The sequence below is a fragment of the Hemitrygon akajei genome, chromosome 18 (assembly GCF_048418815.1).
Source record: "Hemitrygon akajei chromosome 18, sHemAka1.3, whole genome shotgun sequence".
Taxonomy (NCBI): Eukaryota; Metazoa; Chordata; class Chondrichthyes; order Myliobatiformes; family Dasyatidae; genus Hemitrygon; species Hemitrygon akajei.
In genome coordinates, this window is record NC_133141.1 from 6,053,173 (window position 1) to 6,073,194 (window position 20,022).

Here is a 20,022-nt window from a genome sequence, read left to right on the forward strand (position 1 = left end):
TGAACATAAAATAATCAGGTTGCTTAACTAGCAAACCTCAATGTGTCTCTCTAAATTAAAGGAGATTGTCAGGCAAGGTCAACCATTTTGCTACTGTCAAAGTCAGTCGCAATAACAGGGCAAATTCCAAATTTACTGTTTGGGGATCTCAATTGCATTTGTTTATTGAAAATTAATCCAGTTTTTGTTTATCTTAATGACCAAATGAGAATTTTTTTAAAAATTCAGCCTGTGTCTAATGACACACCAGGGAAACCTAGTGGTCAAAAATACCCAATAAATTGTAGAGTTCTTAAGGACGTTAGAAGGAAACAAGTTTTTACAATCCTGCTATCTTCACAGTATAAGTGGTTGTGCTCTGGATGAGGAGTTGAATACTAATAGATCTCTGAATGTTAAAAGTGTACTAACATGCGCTAAAGAATGACAGATTAAAATGGGCTGACTGGGCTGTTGTCTGTGCTTCTTTGTCCCATTGCCTTTTATATTTTTTCTTGAACTGAAGATGCCTGCAGTTAGGACCAAATCTGCTTTAATTAGCAATAAAAATGACATCACTTCTCCCTGTATAGAAAACTGGCAGATGTCCACTTTGCTACTATGCTCTGCAAAGCTGCTGTTAAATCTAAAGAAGAGAGGAAAATAAATAAGATGGAAGTTTGGGAAGGTGACATATGATTGAGATTGCTTCTGTTATGCATTTAATTAAGAAAAAAACTTAGCTAAAAGTATTTAGAAGGACTAATGCTCATTTAAAATGTTTAAATGGACTTTAGTTCATCAATTTCAACTGCAAATTGTGTCAAAAAGCTAATGCAGCACAGATATAAGCCCTGGTGTGTCATCTAGTACATGCCAACCACATTTACCACCTGAATAGTTCCAATTTCCTGTATTTGGCCCTTATCCCACCAAGGCCCACCCCTCCAAGTACCTATCTAAGTGCTTGTTAAATGACACTATTGTACCTTCTCAACCATTTCCTGTGACAGCTCATTCCATATGCTCAGCACCCTCTGCACAAAAAAAGTTGTCCTTCAGCTCCCTTATAAATCTTTCTCCTATCGCTCTAAATCTATGTCCCCTAATTTTGGACTCCTCTGCCCTGGGGAAAGGACTGTTACCATAAAAATGTGAGAGTATAAACAGACTGATGAATGTTCAAAGTTCAGAAGTTCAAAGTAAATTTATTATCAAAGTACATAAATGTCACCATATACAACCCTGAGATTGGTTTTCTTGCAGGCATACACAGTAAATCCATAATAGAAAATGCAAAAAGACTGAAATAATAATAATAATAAATAAATTAGCAATAAATATTGAGAACATGAGATGAAGAGTCCTTGAAAGTAAGTCCATAGGTTGTGGGAACATTTCAATGATGGGCAGGTGAAGCTGAGTGAAGTTATCCCCTTTGGTTCAAGAGCCTGATGGTTGAGGGGTAATAACTGTTCCTGAACCTGGTGATATGAGTCCTGAGGCTCCTGTACCTTCTTTCTGATGGCAGCAGCGAGAAGAGAGCATGTCCTGGATGGTGGGGGACTCCGATGATTGATGATGCTTTCTTGCAATAACACTTCATGTCGATGTGCTCAATGGTGGGGAAGGTTTTACCTGTGATGGACTGGGCTGTATCCATTATTTTTGTAGGATTTTCCATTCAATCTCCAAAGGAGGTAGAGGCACTTAGGTGCTGGGCCCAGGACAGGTCCTCCAAAATGATAACACCAAGGAATTTAATATTGCTGACCCTCTTCACTTCTGACCTTCTGATGAGGACTGGCATATGGACCTCTGGTTTCGTCCTCGTGAAAATAGTATTTAAAGTCAATAATGAATGTTTAATTATTCCAAATAATATTTCAATGTTTAAGTGAAGTTTGGATAGGTACATGGATGGTAGGAGTACAGAGGGCCATGGTCCCAATGCAGGCCAATGGGAGTAGGCAGATTAAATGGTTTTTGAGATGGACTAGATGGGCTGAAGAGCCTGTTTCTGTGCTGTACTTTTCTCTGACTCTAAAGGAAGATGCATGAGTCCTTTTGAAACCAGGGTCTACTTTTCTATTTAACCACAGTTGTAGGGAAGTAGAAGTTGGAAATTTTAAACTGGATCAATATCTGTTTAGCCTCTGATGCATTTTGTGAATTTAGTAAACCCAATATACACTGTAAATATTAACAGCATTTTGTACAATATGTGAGGTTTCAAAAATGATGTGAAGACACTTGTGGGGTACTGCTTTGAACTACAATATAGTGGTGTATGCCGTGTTACGAAGTATCAAGGTACTGCTCTCACTGAGGTGTTTACAAAACTAAAGTAAGTAACAGATTATCCAAAGAATGAGGAAAAAGATGTCAATTTTCCACATGAAATGATTATGCTGATATTATCCATCATCATAGCGTTATTGTTATCTTAATGTACATGTAAGTCATATTTTAAAAAAGGAAATTAATTCTGGAGATGTATTAGTTGTTCCAGTGAAGGGTGGTAAACCTTTTTGAAAATGTGTACAAATTGGTGATAATCTCAAAGCTTCTCTTGAATGCCATGGTAATTTTGAACAGAAGTTATCATTAATTTATGAGTTAGTAACAATAATTATGGACTTTTTTCAGGAAAAAGGATGAGTCCTGTGGCTTATTTACATGTATTCATTGCTTTACTACTAATGTAACTGCAACAGACTGTTAATAACATAAACACAAGAAAGTCTGCAGATGCTGGAAATCCAAAGCAACACACAAAAAATGCTGGAGGAGCTCAGCAGGCCAGGCAGCATCGATGGAAATGAAGAGACAATCAATGTTTCAGGCTGAGACTCTTCTTCAGGACTGGAAAGGAAGGGGAAGATGCCAAAATAAAGAGGTGGGGGAGGGGAAGGAGGCCAGCTGAAAGGAGATAGATGAAGCCAAGTGTGTAGGAAAGGTCAGTTTTACTCAAATAAAGTATGTTTATTGTAAAACAATAAATATTCATGGTGGTGCTACACTATGTTATTATCACTGAATATCCAGTGACAGAAGTTAGAGCTTTATTGTCATTGCTGAGCACAATGAGATTGCAGTGCTACTCCACTCAGTGCAAAACAGCATACTGACAATTCAATTACTAAAAACACAATGAGTACATTTAAAATAATGTCTGAGTTATTTAGAATAATACCTAAGTTACAACTGAATTAAAAACAAACAACTCTAAAACGTGTCATTGTACAGTTGCACGATCGCCCTGGGAAAAAAGCTGTTTTTCAGTCTGGATGTCTGTTCAGAGGTGTTTCTGTATCTCCTGCCGAATGGTCAGAGATTGAGCAGCTGTTTACTGGGATGGGATGAGTCCATCATGTTATTACAAGCATGTCGTAGACACTGTGAGTTGTAGATTGTTTCCTTATCTGGTAGTTGCGTCCCAGTGATGCTCTGTGCGGTCCTGATCACTCGTTGAAGTGCATTTTAGACAATTTTTTTGCAGTTAGTGCACCATACTGTCACACAGTCGGTCAGTATGCTCTCAATTACACTTTGATAAAGGGTTATCAACAGCTTTTGGAGCAGATTTGCTCTCTTTAAACTCCTAAGAAAGTATAGCCACTGCTGAGCATTCTCTCCTACCAAGGGGGTGTTGGTGGTCCAAGAGAGCTTCTCTGCGATGTTCACACCCAAGAACTTAAAGCTGGAGATCCTTTCCACTGCTTCACTATTTATGAGTAGTGGAGCTTGTTCATACTTTCTTAATTTCCTGAAATCAATAATTATTTCTTTTATTTTTTTATGTGGAGTGAAAGGTTATGGCTATTGCTCCATTCAGACAATTTCTGCACCTTTTCTGTGTGCTGTTTTGTTGTTATTGGTAATTAATCCAATCACCGTGGAGTCATCTACAAATTTGACGATGAGTTGGTGGCATGGTATTTTTATTGTTCGTGGCATTGTCTGCACCTTATCTGATATAGCACATGACCATAGTAGTATATTCTTCTAATTCAGGGGTACTTAACCTTTTTATGCCATGGGGCCTTGCCTTTAGCCCTTGGTGGACCCTAGGTCGGAAACTCCCAAATCATGTTTTGCTTGGCATTTTCCAGAAAAAATATAAGCGGAGAGAAGTCAATGCCAACTGGCCCAACCGTTGGTATCCAAATGCTGATGTGTACACCAGGTCTGTGAGGATTTCAAAATATATCATCCAATGTCACATGCTCTTGCAAATGTGCAACTGGCAGCAAGTTGATGTGAGACATATTCTGTGAAAACATCTCACCGTTCTTGAGTTGTAAAATATCATTTTCTGCTTCATTTGGTGGTAAAGATCATCATTAGGTAGCTTTTTTTATGGGTGAGGTTTAAAGAATCAAGGGACTGCACTACATGCTGTACGCCAACAAATGTTTTACACTTGGCATCTTGGGTACACATGCCATAGGTTCACCAATTCTGCCTGAGGTGAAGCTTGAACCATACAATAATTGCCCTGCAATTATGATCCCAGCATCTATCATTAAAGCATATGAATAAAGTATGACTGCAGTGCTGTGTAATGGTCTTCAAATTTTCAAAGAGAAAAAAAATAATTTTTATTATTATTTAAGTATTTTTAAATATATAAAGGATAAAGGAGAGTTGAGGGTAGATATAGAACCAATAGAAAATGATGCTGGAGATATCGTAATGAGAGACGCAGAGATGGCAGAGGAACTGATTGCATATTTTGCATCAGTCTTCACAGTGGAAGATGTCTGCAGTATACTGGACATTCAAGAGTGTCAGAGAAGTGAAGTAGGTGCAGTGAAAATTACGACTGAGAAGGTGCACAGGAAGCTTAATGGTCTGAGGGTGGATGAATCTCCTGGACCTGATGGAATGCACCCTGGGGTTCTGAAGGAAGTAGCTGGAGAGATTGCAGAGGCATTAACAATGATCTTTCACAAATCGATAGATTCTGGCATTGTACTGGATGACTGGAAAATCGCAATGTTACTCCGCTGTTTAAGAAGTGTGGGAAGCAGCAGAAAGGAAACTATAGACCTGTTAGCCTGACATCTGTGGTTGGGAAGTTGTTGGAATCGATTGTTAGGGATGAGATTATGGAGTACCTGGAGGCATATGACAAGATAGGCCAAAGCCAGCATGGCTTCCTGAAAGGAAAATCCTGCCTGACAAACCTACTGCAATACTTTGAGAAAATTACAAGCAGGGTAGACAAAGGAGATGCAGTAGATGTGGTGTACTTGGATTTTCAGAAAGCCTTTGACAAGGTGCCACACATGAGGCTGTTTAACAAGGTAAAACCCATGGAATTACAGGGGAGTTACTAGCGTGGGTGGAGCATTGGCTGATCAGCAGAAAACAGAGAGTGGGAATAAAGGGATCCTATTCTGGCTAGTTAGTGCCAGCTGGTGGCGTAGTGGCATCAGCGCTGTACTTTGAAGGGGAAGGTCCCAAGTTCAAATCAAGCCAGCTCCTGTGCATGCTTTCCATCCGTGCTGGGTTGAGTAACTTGACCTCGTAAAAAAGAAATTGCCTGCTATAGAAACGTCAACAGCAAAAAGTTGATGGCCTATGCTCTCTCGTGAGTTGAAAAGCAAATTCTTCTTCTTCTTTCTCATTCTGGCTGGCTGCCAGTTACCAGTGGAGCCCCATAGGCGTTGGTGTTGGAACCGCTGCTTTTTGCGATGTATATCAATGATTTGGACTATGGGATTAATGGATTTGTGGTTAAATTTGCCAATAATACAAAGATAGGTGGAGGAGCGGGTAGTGTTGAGGAAACAGAGAGCCTGCAGAGAGACTTAGATAGTTTAGGTGAATGGGCAAAGAAGTGGCAAATGAAATACACTGTTGGAAAGTGCATGCTCATGCACTTTGGTGGAAGAAATAAGTAGGCAGACTATTATTTAGATAGGGAGAGAATTCAAAATGCAGAGATGCAAAGGGACTTGGGAGTCCTTGTGCAGGATACCCTAAAGGTTAACCTCCGTGTTGAGGCAGTGGTGAAGAAGGTGAATGCAATGTTGGCATTCATTTCTAGTGGTATAGAATATAAGAGCAGGGATGTGATGTTGAGGCTCTATAAGGCATTCGTAAGATGACACTTGGTGTATTGTGTGCAGTTTTGGGTTCCTTATTTTAGAAAGGATATGCTGACATTGGAGAGGGTTCAGAGAAGATTCACGAGAATGTGATTCCAGGAATGAAAGGGTTACCATATGAGGAATGTCTGGCAGCTCTTGGGCTGTATTCCCTGGAGTTCAGGAGAATGGGGCGGGGGGGGGGGGGGGGGGGATCTCATAGAAACATTCAGAATGTTAAAAGGCCTGAACAGATTAGATATGGCAAAGTTATTTCCCATGGTAGGAGATTCTAGGACAAGAGGGCACGACTTCAGGATTGAAGGACTTCCATTTAGAACAGAGATGCGGAGAAATTACTTTAGTCAGAGGGTGGTAAATCTGTGGAATTTGTTGCCATGAGCTGTGGAAGCCAAGCCATTGGGTGCATTTAAGGCAGAGACAGATAGGTTCTTGATTGGTCAGGGCATCAAAGGGTATGGGGAGAAGACAGGGGAGTGGGGATGACTGGAAGAATTGGATCAGCCCATGATTGAATGCAGAGCAGACTCAATGGACTGAATGGCCTCCTTCTGCTCCTATATCTTAGGATCTTATGGTCTTATGATGTTATTATTTATGAGACAAGGGAATTGCATGATATTGATAGCTCTTTCAAAGCCTAGAGGCAGTGTTTTGTGTGATTTAATTCACATAATGAATTGTCAATTTCTGATACAATGGATCACTACATTTGGATTATGGCAGAAAGGTGAAAGCAGTGTGCAAGATGCATATTATAATTTTTTTTCACTTGTCTTTAGGTTACTGGAGTGAGCGTGTCAACAGGAAAAGATCAACTCATTGTGTTCCACACAAAGGATAACAAAGATCTCATTGTGTGCCTTCATAAAATGCAGCCAGCTAATGAGAACCGCATTGGAGAGCTTGTGGGCGTTGTGGCCAATCACTTCAGAAGGTTAGAGAAATTGCGAGTATCTCGGTACTTTAACATGAGAATGTGTACACTAAACTGTACAAGGAATCATAGGAAGAACTAATGAATCTCCTCTTTTTCATCAAGCTGTTGTAAAATTTTTAAGAGTTTGTTTTTTTTATTTATAGAATTACAAAGACTACAATTACCTACAAAATCATGTGTGTGGTACTTGCTTCTAAGTCCACTAAATATTGTTGACTTTTCTTCAGTTTAAGTAATAACATGACTATGTAAATATATTTTGGGATACTTTTCATAGATATGCTTGCAAATCAAAATTCAGGTATTAATGTTATTGCGCTGTATAATAGGATGCACTGTACAGTTCCACAATCTGCAAAGAAGGTAAGTCAATTGCATCAAAATTTAATCAATCAAATTCTCATTTATCTCATTTAACATTGTGCAACAAAATCTGCTTTGGTACTACATTTTTAACTTGTATAGTGTGCCAAGGCTGTGATAGCACAAAAAAATTGTGAAGATAGTTACCCAAGGAAAATCTACATAGGTAGTCAAAACGGTAGGTTTTAAGGAGACAGAGAACAGAATGAAGTACAAAGCCTTGTTGGCTGTGTACAAATAAATTGGGCAGAATGACAGAAACATAACAAAGAATAAATGTGTACCAAAGTACTAATTAAGAAAATAATATGAACACTCAATCCTTCTACACCTCCACACTCCACAGTATCCTGAATACCTTTCATATTTTCCTTGAACAGAGGTCTAGCAACATCCTTCTTTATCCCATGTTCACATCTTAACTTAATTCTTTTCCTACAATAAAATATATTATGAAATTTGCATTTAAAAATGGGAAATGTAGAGCATTTTCTTCTCAAACTGATTTGACCCACACATCCACACTAGGTTAATATGGGAAGAAAGAAAGAGCAGAAGTTGGGCAAATCTGGGTGTCTGGCTGAATCAAGCACAACTTAGCCAATTATGCCTGGCCTAGATAGATTTTGGCACATGATCTCACATCCTGTTTAGCTAAACATTTTAAGGTGCAAGTTCAGCATTTGAACTAAACATGTGCCAGTAATTTTTTTAATTTGTGAAAATTCCTAAAACACAATGAAAAATGATGTAATTCTCTTGGTTGGACAATCTCCAGAGATTACAAAACACTTCAACTACATATGCTGACTGAAGAATAGCAGGTAAATATCACACAATGTAGGATGTGGTTAATTGTACTCTCTCTATTGTGTGTTTATATTATATAATAAATATTGTAAATCCATTTGAGTGCTTTAGGCTGTATTATACCAAGTGGCAGGAATTAATATTCACACATGTCAACTCAGTCATTGCTAACCATGTTGTTTAGAAAACGTCCATTCATTCATCACAAAGGGTGAGAGGATTAGCTCACATATAGTTGCAAATAAAATCATTCTACTAATGCTTATGTTTGAACCACCTGTCTCTACTAATTCTGTAATGATGTGCTTCATTGCTCGCCTGATACTTTGTGTGCTTTTATAGGGTGGTGCCTGTAATGACCTAATGTTAGCAGACTTGCCATCTGTCATGGCCTTTGGTAAATTGAGTCCTGGAGAATAGTCTGGTTTCCAACGGGGCTAATGAACACTGGTGCCAGTTCTGGATGGAGGAAAGCAACCATTTGCAGTGGAAGGAGCAACAGCTTTTGAGCAGTTACAATTGAGGGGCGTTGCCTTGTCTCGGACCACATTGATTCAGACTTCATTAGAATTCAGAATCAGGTTTATTATCACCGGCATGTGGTGTGAAATTTGTTAACTTAGCAGCAGCAGGTCAATGCAATACATAATGTAGCAGAGAGAGAAAAAAATAATAAATACATCAATTACAATATACGTATATTGAATAGATTAAAAAGTGCAAAAAACAGAAATATTGTATATTTTAAAAAAGTGAGGTAGTGTCCAAGGGTTCAACGTCCATTTAGAAATCAGATGGCAGAGGGGTAGAAGCTGTTCCTGAATCGCTGAGTGTGTACCTTCAGGCTTCTGTACCTCCTACCTGATGGTAACAGTGAGAAAAGGGCATGCCCTGGGTGCTGGAGATTCTGTATAATGGACGCTGCCTTTCTGAGACTCTGCTCCCTGAAAATGTCCTGGGTACTTTGTAGGTCAGTATCCAAGATGGAGCTGACTAGATTTACAACCCTCTGCAGCTTCTTATGGTCCTGTGCAGTAGCCCCCCCCCCCATACCAGACAGTGACGCAGCCTGTCAGAATGCTCTCCACAGTACATCACAACCTAAGTCTTAAGAGACTAAAGAAATGATTTGTGAAAGCGACTGTCTTTTTCATGAAGGTAACCTTCAATGAGTGTGGTCTCAAAAATCCCAGTGAAACTGAAATTATTGAGCATCAAGGGAGAAAAAAAAATACACATTACACATATTAAGAAAGGTGGTTATAATTGTTGCAGGAGGATTATCCAAATTTCAGGACAGTATCAGTAAGGCTCCTTAATACCAATGTCTCGAATCCAGCTATTTTCAACTGCTTTGTCAATGATCTTCTCTTTCCATTGTAATATAAGAAGCAGGAGTGTTTGTTAATGATAACACAATACTCAATTTCATTCACAATTTCTAAGGAAATGAATAGTCCTTCCCTGGATTCATCAAGGCCTGGACAACAGAAGATCTGGGCTGAGAAGTGGCAAGCATCTTCGATAGAATGGTCAGTCATCTGCCCTTAGCTTACATTACAAAGATATTGCCAAGTTATCCATGTTCATTATTGACCAAAATGTTAATTGAACCAGTCACTTAAATATTGTGGCTATCAGAGCAAATCAACGGCAGTGTATCCTATGGCAGAATTCACCATCTGCCATATCAAACCTCTTCTACTCCTCGCAAGGCACAAACCATTGAAGAGAATACTCTCAACTTGCATAGGTGACTGTACTTCCAAAAACACTCAAGAAGTTCAAAATAATCTACCTGACTGGCACCTATTCTTCTTCCAGCCATTAGTGCATCATAGTTGCATTATGATCCATCTACAAAATGCGATTCTGTTTCTTGCCCAGGATAATCCAACAGCACTATTCAATTCTGCATCCTCTATCATCAAGACAAATAAGCAGAACAGGAAAATAAGAATGTTACACCAGCAGGTTCCCCTTTAAGCTGAACACAATTCCTGACTTGGAAGTACAATTTTTCTTCATATTGATTGTTCTGGAGCTCAATTGTCCACTGGCATTGCCTTCTTGAAGAGGAAATAATAATTATAGTAAGTGTGGGAGGCATTCAGCTGTAACAGCCACCTGGAGCACATTTTCCCTGTGTTTATCAAAGCAGTGATGTTCACTCACCCTCAAGTTTTATCATAGAATTGTTTTTTTTTGTTTCTAGGCATGTCATTGAAACATAGGAATTTCATTCATATTTTTACTTACACATTTATGCTTCCTAAATTTACAACTGGTATTGTTTATATGCATTTGTAATGTTAAGTGAACAAGAGTCTCACTGCATAGTATTCTTAGTTATAAAGGGCCACTCCAAAGACAGGATAAGGGTGTAGCCTTTTAATATTGAAGGGCTAGAATACAACGCATAGACTCTTTAATTCACTATTCCACTCCCATCATTACCCTTTACGTTTGACTTGTTTCATTGATGCCCAACAGAAGCTCAGGAAGTAGCATCACATCTTATAACACAACATGTTAAATGCCTTAGGACTTGATATTGAGTGAACAACTTAAGGAAAGCCCCTTCATTTCCGCACATGTAGCTGTACATTTGGTTCAATTTATCTCTATCACTTTGTTCCATCTGAAAGTAAATATAACCTTTATCTTTGCTTTCTACCATATCACAGGTCCCTCTTTTTTGCTGCCGCCCCCTTGGCAACTTGAAACATGGGAAAAAAGATAAGACGAGCAATCTAATGAGGAACCCTTCTTAAAAAATATTGACTGTCTCCTCACTGATGTTGTCTGTCCTACTGAACACTTCCAAAATTCCCTATTTTTGTTTCAGATTTTCAGCATCCTTTTTTTTTGCTGCAAATTCTTAAAGAAGAGGCTAGTCCATTTAAGAAGTAACAGGTTTGATCTGAGCTTCTGCAGATCCTTGGCAGTGTAATTTGCTGGAAGTACTTGGATATTGAAAGGGTGCCTTTTCCTAATTTTTTGTTCCAGAGTTTTCCCCGCTCTTGCACATCTTGCAGGAAATAGTACAGTTAGGTGCTGGGGCAATATTGTTGACATTATGTGATATGTTTGATATGCCTGTCCCTGGCCTTTTTGTTACAGTTGTAACCATGGAAAATTTGTTTTACTTTTGATATATTGGTCACTGGTATTTAATATTACCTCACTAGTAACTTGTTTATTTAGCTGAGTTTCACTGCATTGTCGTTAGGAAGAAGAAAGGCAAAAGTATATATAGTATTCTGTATGTGGTTGCATTATTTCTGGCTCATTTTGACTGCCAGAATCTGCAGAAATTACAGAGATACGGCAGTGGGATCCAAATCAGGTTTATTACTGGCATGCAAACAAAAGCTATTTGCTGTATCTCAGTACATGTGCCAGTAATAAAACAAATGCCAATACCAATTTCTATAGCCAATCTTAACAACCGTCCTAAACATTGCCACAAGATAACTTTGGTGATAAGCAGAGATACTGCAAAGGAATCAGAATACAGTTTATTATCACTGACATATGTCCTCAAATTACAGTGCAAGACACAAAAATTGCTAAATGTTACAAAAATAAATAATACACAGTAAAAACAATAATAATAGCAACTGATGAAGCAAAATGCATTAAAATATAATATGAAAAAATGTAAAACTGCTACTAAGAAAGGAAAATAGAAAAGTAAAGCTTTTTTAAGTTGTGAGAGACAGGAAAATATTGTTATACAAAAGATGTAGAAGCCAAAGAAAGGGTGCAGAGGAGATTTACAAGGATGTTGCCTGGATTGGGGAGCATGCCTTATGAGAATAGGTTGAGTGAACTCGGCCTTTTCTCCTTGGAGTGAAGGAAGATGAGAGGCGACCTGATAGAGGTGTAGAAGATGATGAGAGGCATTGATCGTGTGGATAGTCAGAGGCTTTTTCCCAGGGCTGAAATGGTTGCCACAAGAAGACACAGGTTTAATGTGCTGGGGAGTAGGTACAGAGGAGATGTTAGAGGTAAGTTTTTTACTCAGAGAGTGGTGAGTGCGTGAAATGGGCTGCCAGCAACGGTGGTGGAGGCGGATACGATAGAGTCTTTTAAGAGACTTTTGGATAGGTACATGGAGCTTAGAAAAATAGAGGGCTAGTAATTAGTAATAGAGCCTAGTAATTTCTACGGTAAGGACATGTTCAGCACAACCTTGTGAGCCAAAGGGCCTGTATTGTGCTGTAGGTTTCAATATTTCTGTCATTGGACATGAATTTCAGAATTTTAATACATGTGCAGTAAGTACATAGGAAAGGGAAAAAAGATTATGAGAGAAAGCTGGCAGGGAACATAAAAACTGACTGTAAAAGCTTTTATAGATATGTGAAAACAAAAAGATTGGTCAAGACAAATGTAGGTCCTTTACAGTCAGAAACAGGTGAATTGATCATAGGGAACAAAGACATGGCAGACCAATTGAATAACTACTTTGGTTCTGTCTTCACTAAGGAGGACATAAATAATCTTCCGGAAATAGTAAGGGACCAAGGGTCTAGTGAGATGGAGGAACTGAGGGAAATACATGTTAGTAGGGAAGTGGTGTTAGGTAAATTGAAGGGATTAAAGGCAGATAAATTCCCAGGGCCAGATGGTCTGCATCCCAGAGTGCTTAAGGAAGTAGCCCAAGAAATAGTGGATGCATTAGTGATAATTTTTGAAAACTCCTTAGATTCTGGATTAGTTCCTGAGGATTGGAGGGTGGCTAATGTAACCCCACTTTTTAAAAAAGGAGGGAGAGAGAAACCGGGGAATTATAGACTGGTTAGTCTGACATCGGTGGTGGGGGAAATGATAGAGTCGGTTATCAAAGATGTGATAACAGCACATTTGGAAAGAGGTGAAATCATCGGACAAAGTCAGCATGGATTTGTGAAAGGAAAATCATGTCTGACGAATCTTATAGAATTTTTTGAAGATGTAACTAGTAGAGTGGATAGGGGAGAGCCAGTGGATGTGGTATATTTAGATTTTCAAAAGGCTTTTGACAAGGTCCCACACAGGAGATTAGTGTGCAAACTTAAAGCACACGATATTGGGGTTATGGTATTGATGTGGATAGAGAATTGGTTGGCAGACAGGAAGCAAAGAATGGGAGTAAACAGGACCTTTTCAGAATGGCAGGCAGTGACTAGTGGGGTACCGCAAGGCTCAGTGCTGGGACCCCAGTTGTTTACAATATATATTAATGATTTAGACGAGGGAATTAAATGCAGCATCTCCAAGTTTGCGGATGACACGAAGCTAGGTGGCGGTGTTAGCTGTGAGGAGGATGCTAAGAGGATGCAGGGTGACTTGGATAGGTTAGGTGAGTGGGAAAATTCATGGCAGATGCAATTTAATGTGGATAAATGTGAGGTTATCCACTTTGGTTGCAAGAACAGGAAAACAGATTATTATCTGAACGGTGGCCGATTAGGAAAAGGGGAGATGCAACGAGACCTGGGTGTCATTGTACACCAGTCATTGAAGGTGGGCATGCAGGTACAGCAGGCGGTGAAAAAGGCAAATGGTATGTTGGCATTCATACCAAAAGGATTTGAGTACAGGAGTAGGGAGGTTCTACTGCAGTTGTACAAGGCGTTGGTGAGACCGCACCTAGAATATTGTGTGCAGTCTTGGTCCCCTAATCTGAGGAAAGACATTCTTGCCATAGAGGGAGTACAAAGAAGGTTCACCAGATTGATTCCTGGGATGGCAGGACTTTCATATGAAGAAAGACTGGATTGACTAGGCTTATACTCACTGGAATTTAGAAGATTGAGGGGGGATCTTATTGAAACGCATAAAATTCTAAAGGGATTGGACAGGTTAGATGCAGGAAGATTGTTTCCGATGTTGGGGAAGTCCAGAACGAGGGGTCACAGTTTAACGATAAAGGGGAAACCTTTTAGGACCGAGATGAGGAAAAACTTCTTCACACAGAGAGTGGTGAATCTGTGGAATTCTCTGCCACAGGAAACAGTTGAGGCCAGTTCATTGGCTATATTTAAGAGAAAGTTAGATATGGCCCTTGTGGCTAAAGGGACCAGGGGGTATGGAGAGAAAGCAGGTACTGGGTTCTGAGTTGGATGATCAGCCATGATCATACTGAATGGTGGTGCAGGCTCAAAGGGCTGAATGGCCTACTCTTGCACCTATTTTCTATGTTTCTATGTTTCTAAGTACAGAGCGAAGTATCAGAATGACATTACAATTATATATGACCTCCGCGATACCAGGCCAAGAGTAACATGGAAAGTTTCAGGCTCCTCACTGAGGGATTTATTTGTTGAGAAGGAATGCAACAAAGCTTCATGCTGGAGTGGTGCAGCTCCACAACCCGAGTTTGATTCTGGCCTCAGCAGGTCCGCCTTGTGAGCTCAAGGATTTCTCCCAGGTGCTCCTCTTTCTGCACACATCCAAATTCATGCAAGTCAGTAGGTCAATTGGCCACTGTAAATTCCCCTGGTGTGCAAGTGAGTTGTGCAATCTCAAAACATTGATGGGAATGTAGAGAGAATAAAACAGGATTAATACAAGATTGGCTTGATGGTTGGTATAGTCTCATTAGACCAAAGAGCTTGTTTCATAGTGTATTCTTCTATAACTCCTCCGATTAATTTCTTGGATTGGAGAGAACAGGAATTGCCCTAGGAAAAGATATTTACTTTCTTTGAATTTAGAAGGATGTGAGGTGATCTCAGTGACGCATAAAATTCTATGGATGCTTTACTGGAGGATGTTAAACCTGGCTGAGGAGTCAAGAATTAGGAGGTGTCATAGCCTCAATATAAGGCTTAATCATTTACCGCTGGATGAGGAAACATGTTTTCTAATAGAGTGTTGTGAATTTTGGGAATTCGCCCTTAAGTGTTTATAAGAATACTCCAATCTATTAAAGCAATCAAAATTGTCCAAATTGCACTTGCATATTACAAATGTCTCTAAGCGTCAGAAGACAAAGTAAAATTATATCAGTTTGCAGTTAAGAATGAGTCAAATTAGTAATAGTACAAAGCATGTGAAAAATTTAACATTTTCCCATTTTCAGGTCTCTAAACATGTTTGGCTTGATGTGCATGAATCATAGGGAGACGAATCACATGTAAAAACAAGATAAATGGTTTGACTGGGTACTTTCCTGTTATTGTTCAATCTTATTTGTGGTTATTATAAGGCTGAGCACACTACTGTGAGTTTGACAGGATGTTCTGGTGTAATCCAATCACAAGAGAAAATCTGCCGATGCTGGAAATACAAGCAACACACACAAAATGCTGGAGGAACTCAGCAGGCCAGGAAGCATCTATGGAAAAGAGTACAGTCAACGTTTCAGGCTGAGACCCTTCTGCAGGACTGGGGAAAAAAGCTGAGGAGTAGATTTAAAAGATGGGGGGGGGTCTTCTATCAGACTCCCCCCTTCTCCAGCTCTGTATTTCTTTCACTAATCAACTTCCCAACTCTTTACTTCATCCCTCCCCCTTCAGGCTTCACCTATTACCTTGTATATCTCTCTCCCCTCCCACACCTTTCAAATCTTCTCAGTTTTTTTTCTTTAGTCCTGCCGAATGGTCTCAGCCCAAAACATTGACTGTTTACTCTTTTCCATAGATCCTGCCTGGCCTGCTGAGTTCCTCCAGCATTTTGTGTGCGTTCTGGTGTAACATGTTTTTGGGATCTTGGATATAGGATTGGGAGTAGTTTAAGGTCATACACGAAGGAAATTTCAGACCAATGTAAGTGCACTTTTCCATCAAGTGTTTAGCATTTCTGATACCATATTGTATATTCAGAGAAAGAAATCCATTGCAAAATGTAGCTCAAAGTAAATCTATAGAATAATAACTGTAACAGAATCAGTGCAAAACCACCCAACTTAGGTGTTCAACCAGAGAGCAGAAGGCAACAAACTGTGCAAATACAAAAAGAAGAAATAATAATAATAAATAAGTAAACAATATCAAGAGCATGAAGTGAAGAGACCTTGAAAGTGAGTCCATTGATTGTGGGAACATTTCAATGATGGGGCAGATGAAGTTGAATGAATTTTTCCCATTTAGTTTAAGGGTCTGATGTTTGAGGGGTAATAACTGTTCCAGAACCTGGTGTGGGAGTCCTGAGGCTCCTGTACCACTTCCCTGATGGAAGTAGTGAGAAGAGAGCATGTCCTGCGTCATGGGGATTCCTAATGATGGATGCTGCTTTCCTGCGACAGTGTTTCATGTAGACTTAGGATTTTCCGTTCAAGGTCGTTCATCAGCAGCCTGATGGATACTACTATTGTTCCTACTCACAAGACACCATGGATTTTATAGGATGTAATTTTGATCTCAGTTTTAAATTACTTCAATCAGTTATCAGTTCTGTATGTAAGATAGATCAAATATATATTTTTGATTAGGTATCTTGCCCTAGTCACAGTATAAGAAACCAATATTCCTTCTAAAATCTATATTTGAATTACATTTTTGAACTGTAAATATATACTTATCTGTTCGTTTTTAACAACTAATGCAATGCTTTGTGTCATTTTTTTGTTCCAATCTGTTGAATCTTTACCGTGTGGTAAGGTTTGGCTTAACCCAAGTATAAGCAGAAAATGCTGGAAACACACTGCAGGCCAGGCCTCTGTGTACAGAGACAAACTTCACAATTCAGATCCAAGATCCTTCAAAACGAGAAACAGAGAGAACAAATTAGTTTTCAATAGCAGAGAAGGTAGGTGAGATTTGAGTGGAACATGGTGAATATCTCTGTATGGTGAAGCCAAAAGAGTAAATGTAGCAGTTAAGCAGCATGTAGGATAATATAATACTTCTTTGTCAATATAATGTTTTGCTAATAGTGAGGTGGGAGACATGCCAAGCAGACCAGACTATATAACTAGAGAAAGAAGAACTGAGCCAAAATGATGGCAGACTAGATAGCCTAATCAAATGAAAATGAAAATTAACTTTTACTTATCGTTCTGTGAACAATTGTTTCTTTCCATTGACTTCAATAGACCTGCTGGAGTTATACCAGGTCTGACCTTTTTTTTCATTAAGTGCAATCGTGATCAATAGCCAGATCAGAAATGCTGATCAAGTCAACTAGTTCCTAAAGAGAACTCTCATAGGCCAATCAGATGGTTCACTGCTGCTCAGCGATAGAACACAAAAAAAAATCATATGTACCTGAGTCAGGCCTAGTAAGCAACTTGGCCAGCCTAAGTACTCAAAATTGTGAAGATGTCTGCACTGTCCCATTAGATACCATCAGTCATCTCTGCAGTTGACTCATGAGCCCATTAGTTGTAGGCCACATCCCAGTTCAGTGCAGAGATGAGTAAACCTTGCAGAGCTGTGAGCTGAACACCAGCCCATCCTGGTGCTTAAGTCAGACAAGCAGTGGGTCGTTCCTCACTCTCAGACTTAAATAAATTTGAACATATGAACAGACTCATGAGGAGTCCACCAGGTGTTCCAGGATTGTCAGTTACCCAGATAACCACATTGAGATATCCAGATTAGTGGGGCAAAGCTCGTAAATTAAAGCAGATCTGCAGGCTTTTAACTGACTTTTTAGTTAAAATCCAGAACATCAGCGTGAATTTGACTCAGCATGCTAAGCAACCTTCACCCCAATCCTCACAAGCTCTTAACCATTTAGTAATGTTTCCACTGCCTCATCACCCCCATTTTCATTTTGAATCATTCATCAATGTAGGTACCACAAATTAATTTCTAACCCTCCTTCTGAAAATTTATTGTTTAAAAACTTTATCTCCCAATGTATCCAATTGTATTTTTGAGGATTATATCTTAACAATTTTGTTGTAAAGGCATCAACAAGTTGAAGGCCTTTCATTATCTCAGAGGACTGGAAGATTGCAAATGTCACTCCATTCTTTAAGAAGGGAGAGAGGTAAAAGAAAGGAAATTATATTCCAGTTCGCCTAACAATTCAACAGTTCGGCTTTACAATTCAACCGCCAGGAGTAAGATATGTTAAAGTGCCGGGGTTAGGACTCAATGTATTTAAGTAAACTACTTAAGAACTTTTTAAAAGCTATTATTATTGCATATCATATTTTTACTGAGTTAAGTATTGTATGTAATTAGTTTTGCTACAATAAGTGTATGGGACATTGGAAAAAAATGTTGAATTTCCCCATGGGGATGAATAAAGTATCTATCTATCTATCTATCTAACCTCAGTGGTTGTGAAAATGTTGGAGTCTATTAATAAGCATGAGGTTTCAAGGTATTTGGAGACTAATAATAATATACCGGTAAGTCAAAGTCAGCATGGTTTCTTTGAAGAGAAATCTTGCCTGACAAATCTGTTAGAGTTCTTCGAGGAAGTAACAAGCAGGGTGGACAAAGGAGAGGCAGTGGATATCATTTACTTGGTGCCACACAGGAGGCTGCTTAACAAGATAAAATCCTATGGCTTTACAGGAAAGATCCTGGCATGGATAGCAGAATGGCTGACAGGCAGGAGGCAGCAAGTGGGAATAAAAGGGGCCTTTTCTGGTTGGCTGCCAGTGACTAGTGGTGTTCCTCAGGGGTCAATATTGGGACCACTGCTTTTCACATTTCACAAATTGGAAGAATGGGCAAAGAAGTGGCAGATGGAAGACAGTGTTAGGAAGAGTATGATAGTACATTTTGGTAAAAGGAACAGTAGTGCAGACTATTATCTAAATGGAGAGAAAGTTCAAACATCAGAGGTGATTTATGAGTCCTTGTGCAAGACTCTCAGAAAGTTAATTTACAGTTGAGTCTGTGGTAAAGAAGGTAAATGCAATGTTGGTATTTATTTCAAAGGGAATAGAATATAAAAGCAAAGAGATAATGTTGAGCCTTTATAAGACATTAGTCAGGCCACACTTGGAGTATTATTAACAGTTTTGTGCCCCAGATCTCAGAAAGGATATGCTGTCATTGGAGACAGTCCAGAGGAGGTTCACAAGGATAATTCTGGGAATGAAGGGGTTAACATATGAGGAGCGTTTGGCAGCTTTAGCCCTGTACTTACTGGAATTTAAAAGAATGCATGGGGATCTCATTGAATGTTGAAAGGACTAGATAGGGTGGATGTGGAGAGGATGTTTCTTCCAGTGGGAGTACCCAGAACTAGAGGGCACAGCCTCAAAATTGAGGGGCAACCCTTTAGAACAGAGATACAGAGGATTTTTTTTAGCCAGAAAGTAATAGATCTGTAGAATTCTCTGCCACAGACTGGTGGAGGCCAAGTCCATGGGTATACTTAAGGCGGAAGTTGATAGTTTACTGATCGGTCAGTGAATCAAAGTATATGGCGAGAAGACAGGTGTATGAGGTTGAGTGGGATTCGGGATCAGCCATGATGGAATGGCGGAGCAGACTCGATGGGCTGAATGGCCTAATTCTGCTCCTATGTCTTATGGTCTTATTATCAAAACAACTAGGAACAGCCAACTATGATTTATGTAACTTATCATCATCATAAATTCCACATCCAATATCATATTAATTTTTATTTTTCTCTTGAAATATGCTGGTTTATTTAATCTTCATATGTGTGATAAGTTTGTCTTGTGTATTCATAAAGTGTACTTTAAAGATCATCACTTGCTATAGATTTCTTTTAAAGTATTCAAAAAAATTCTAACTTTTATCCATTTAGTTTGTTTAGCTCTGTAAAATTAAGGATTAGTGAAAATAGTCATTTAAACTGAAAAAAAGGCAGGATTAGAATGGAGGTCTGGTAGGTCATTTAATCAACCAGTTCTAATTTTGATATTGCCAGTTCATGATGGTT

General features: G+C 39.1%; 1 protein-coding gene across 2 annotated transcripts in view; it reads left to right on the top strand.

Annotated features, from left to right (window-relative positions):
* Positions 1–20,022, top strand: part of myo1d (myosin 1D) — a 557,628-nt gene that overhangs the window by 404,528 nt on the left and 133,078 nt on the right. For both annotated transcript variants that reach the window (XM_073070702.1, XM_073070703.1), the window contains one exon: positions 6,881–7,035. In XM_073070702.1, the coding sequence (XP_072926803.1) occupies positions 6,881–7,035 (155 nt within the window). The remainder of the gene's footprint in view (positions 1–6,880; positions 7,036–20,022) is intronic.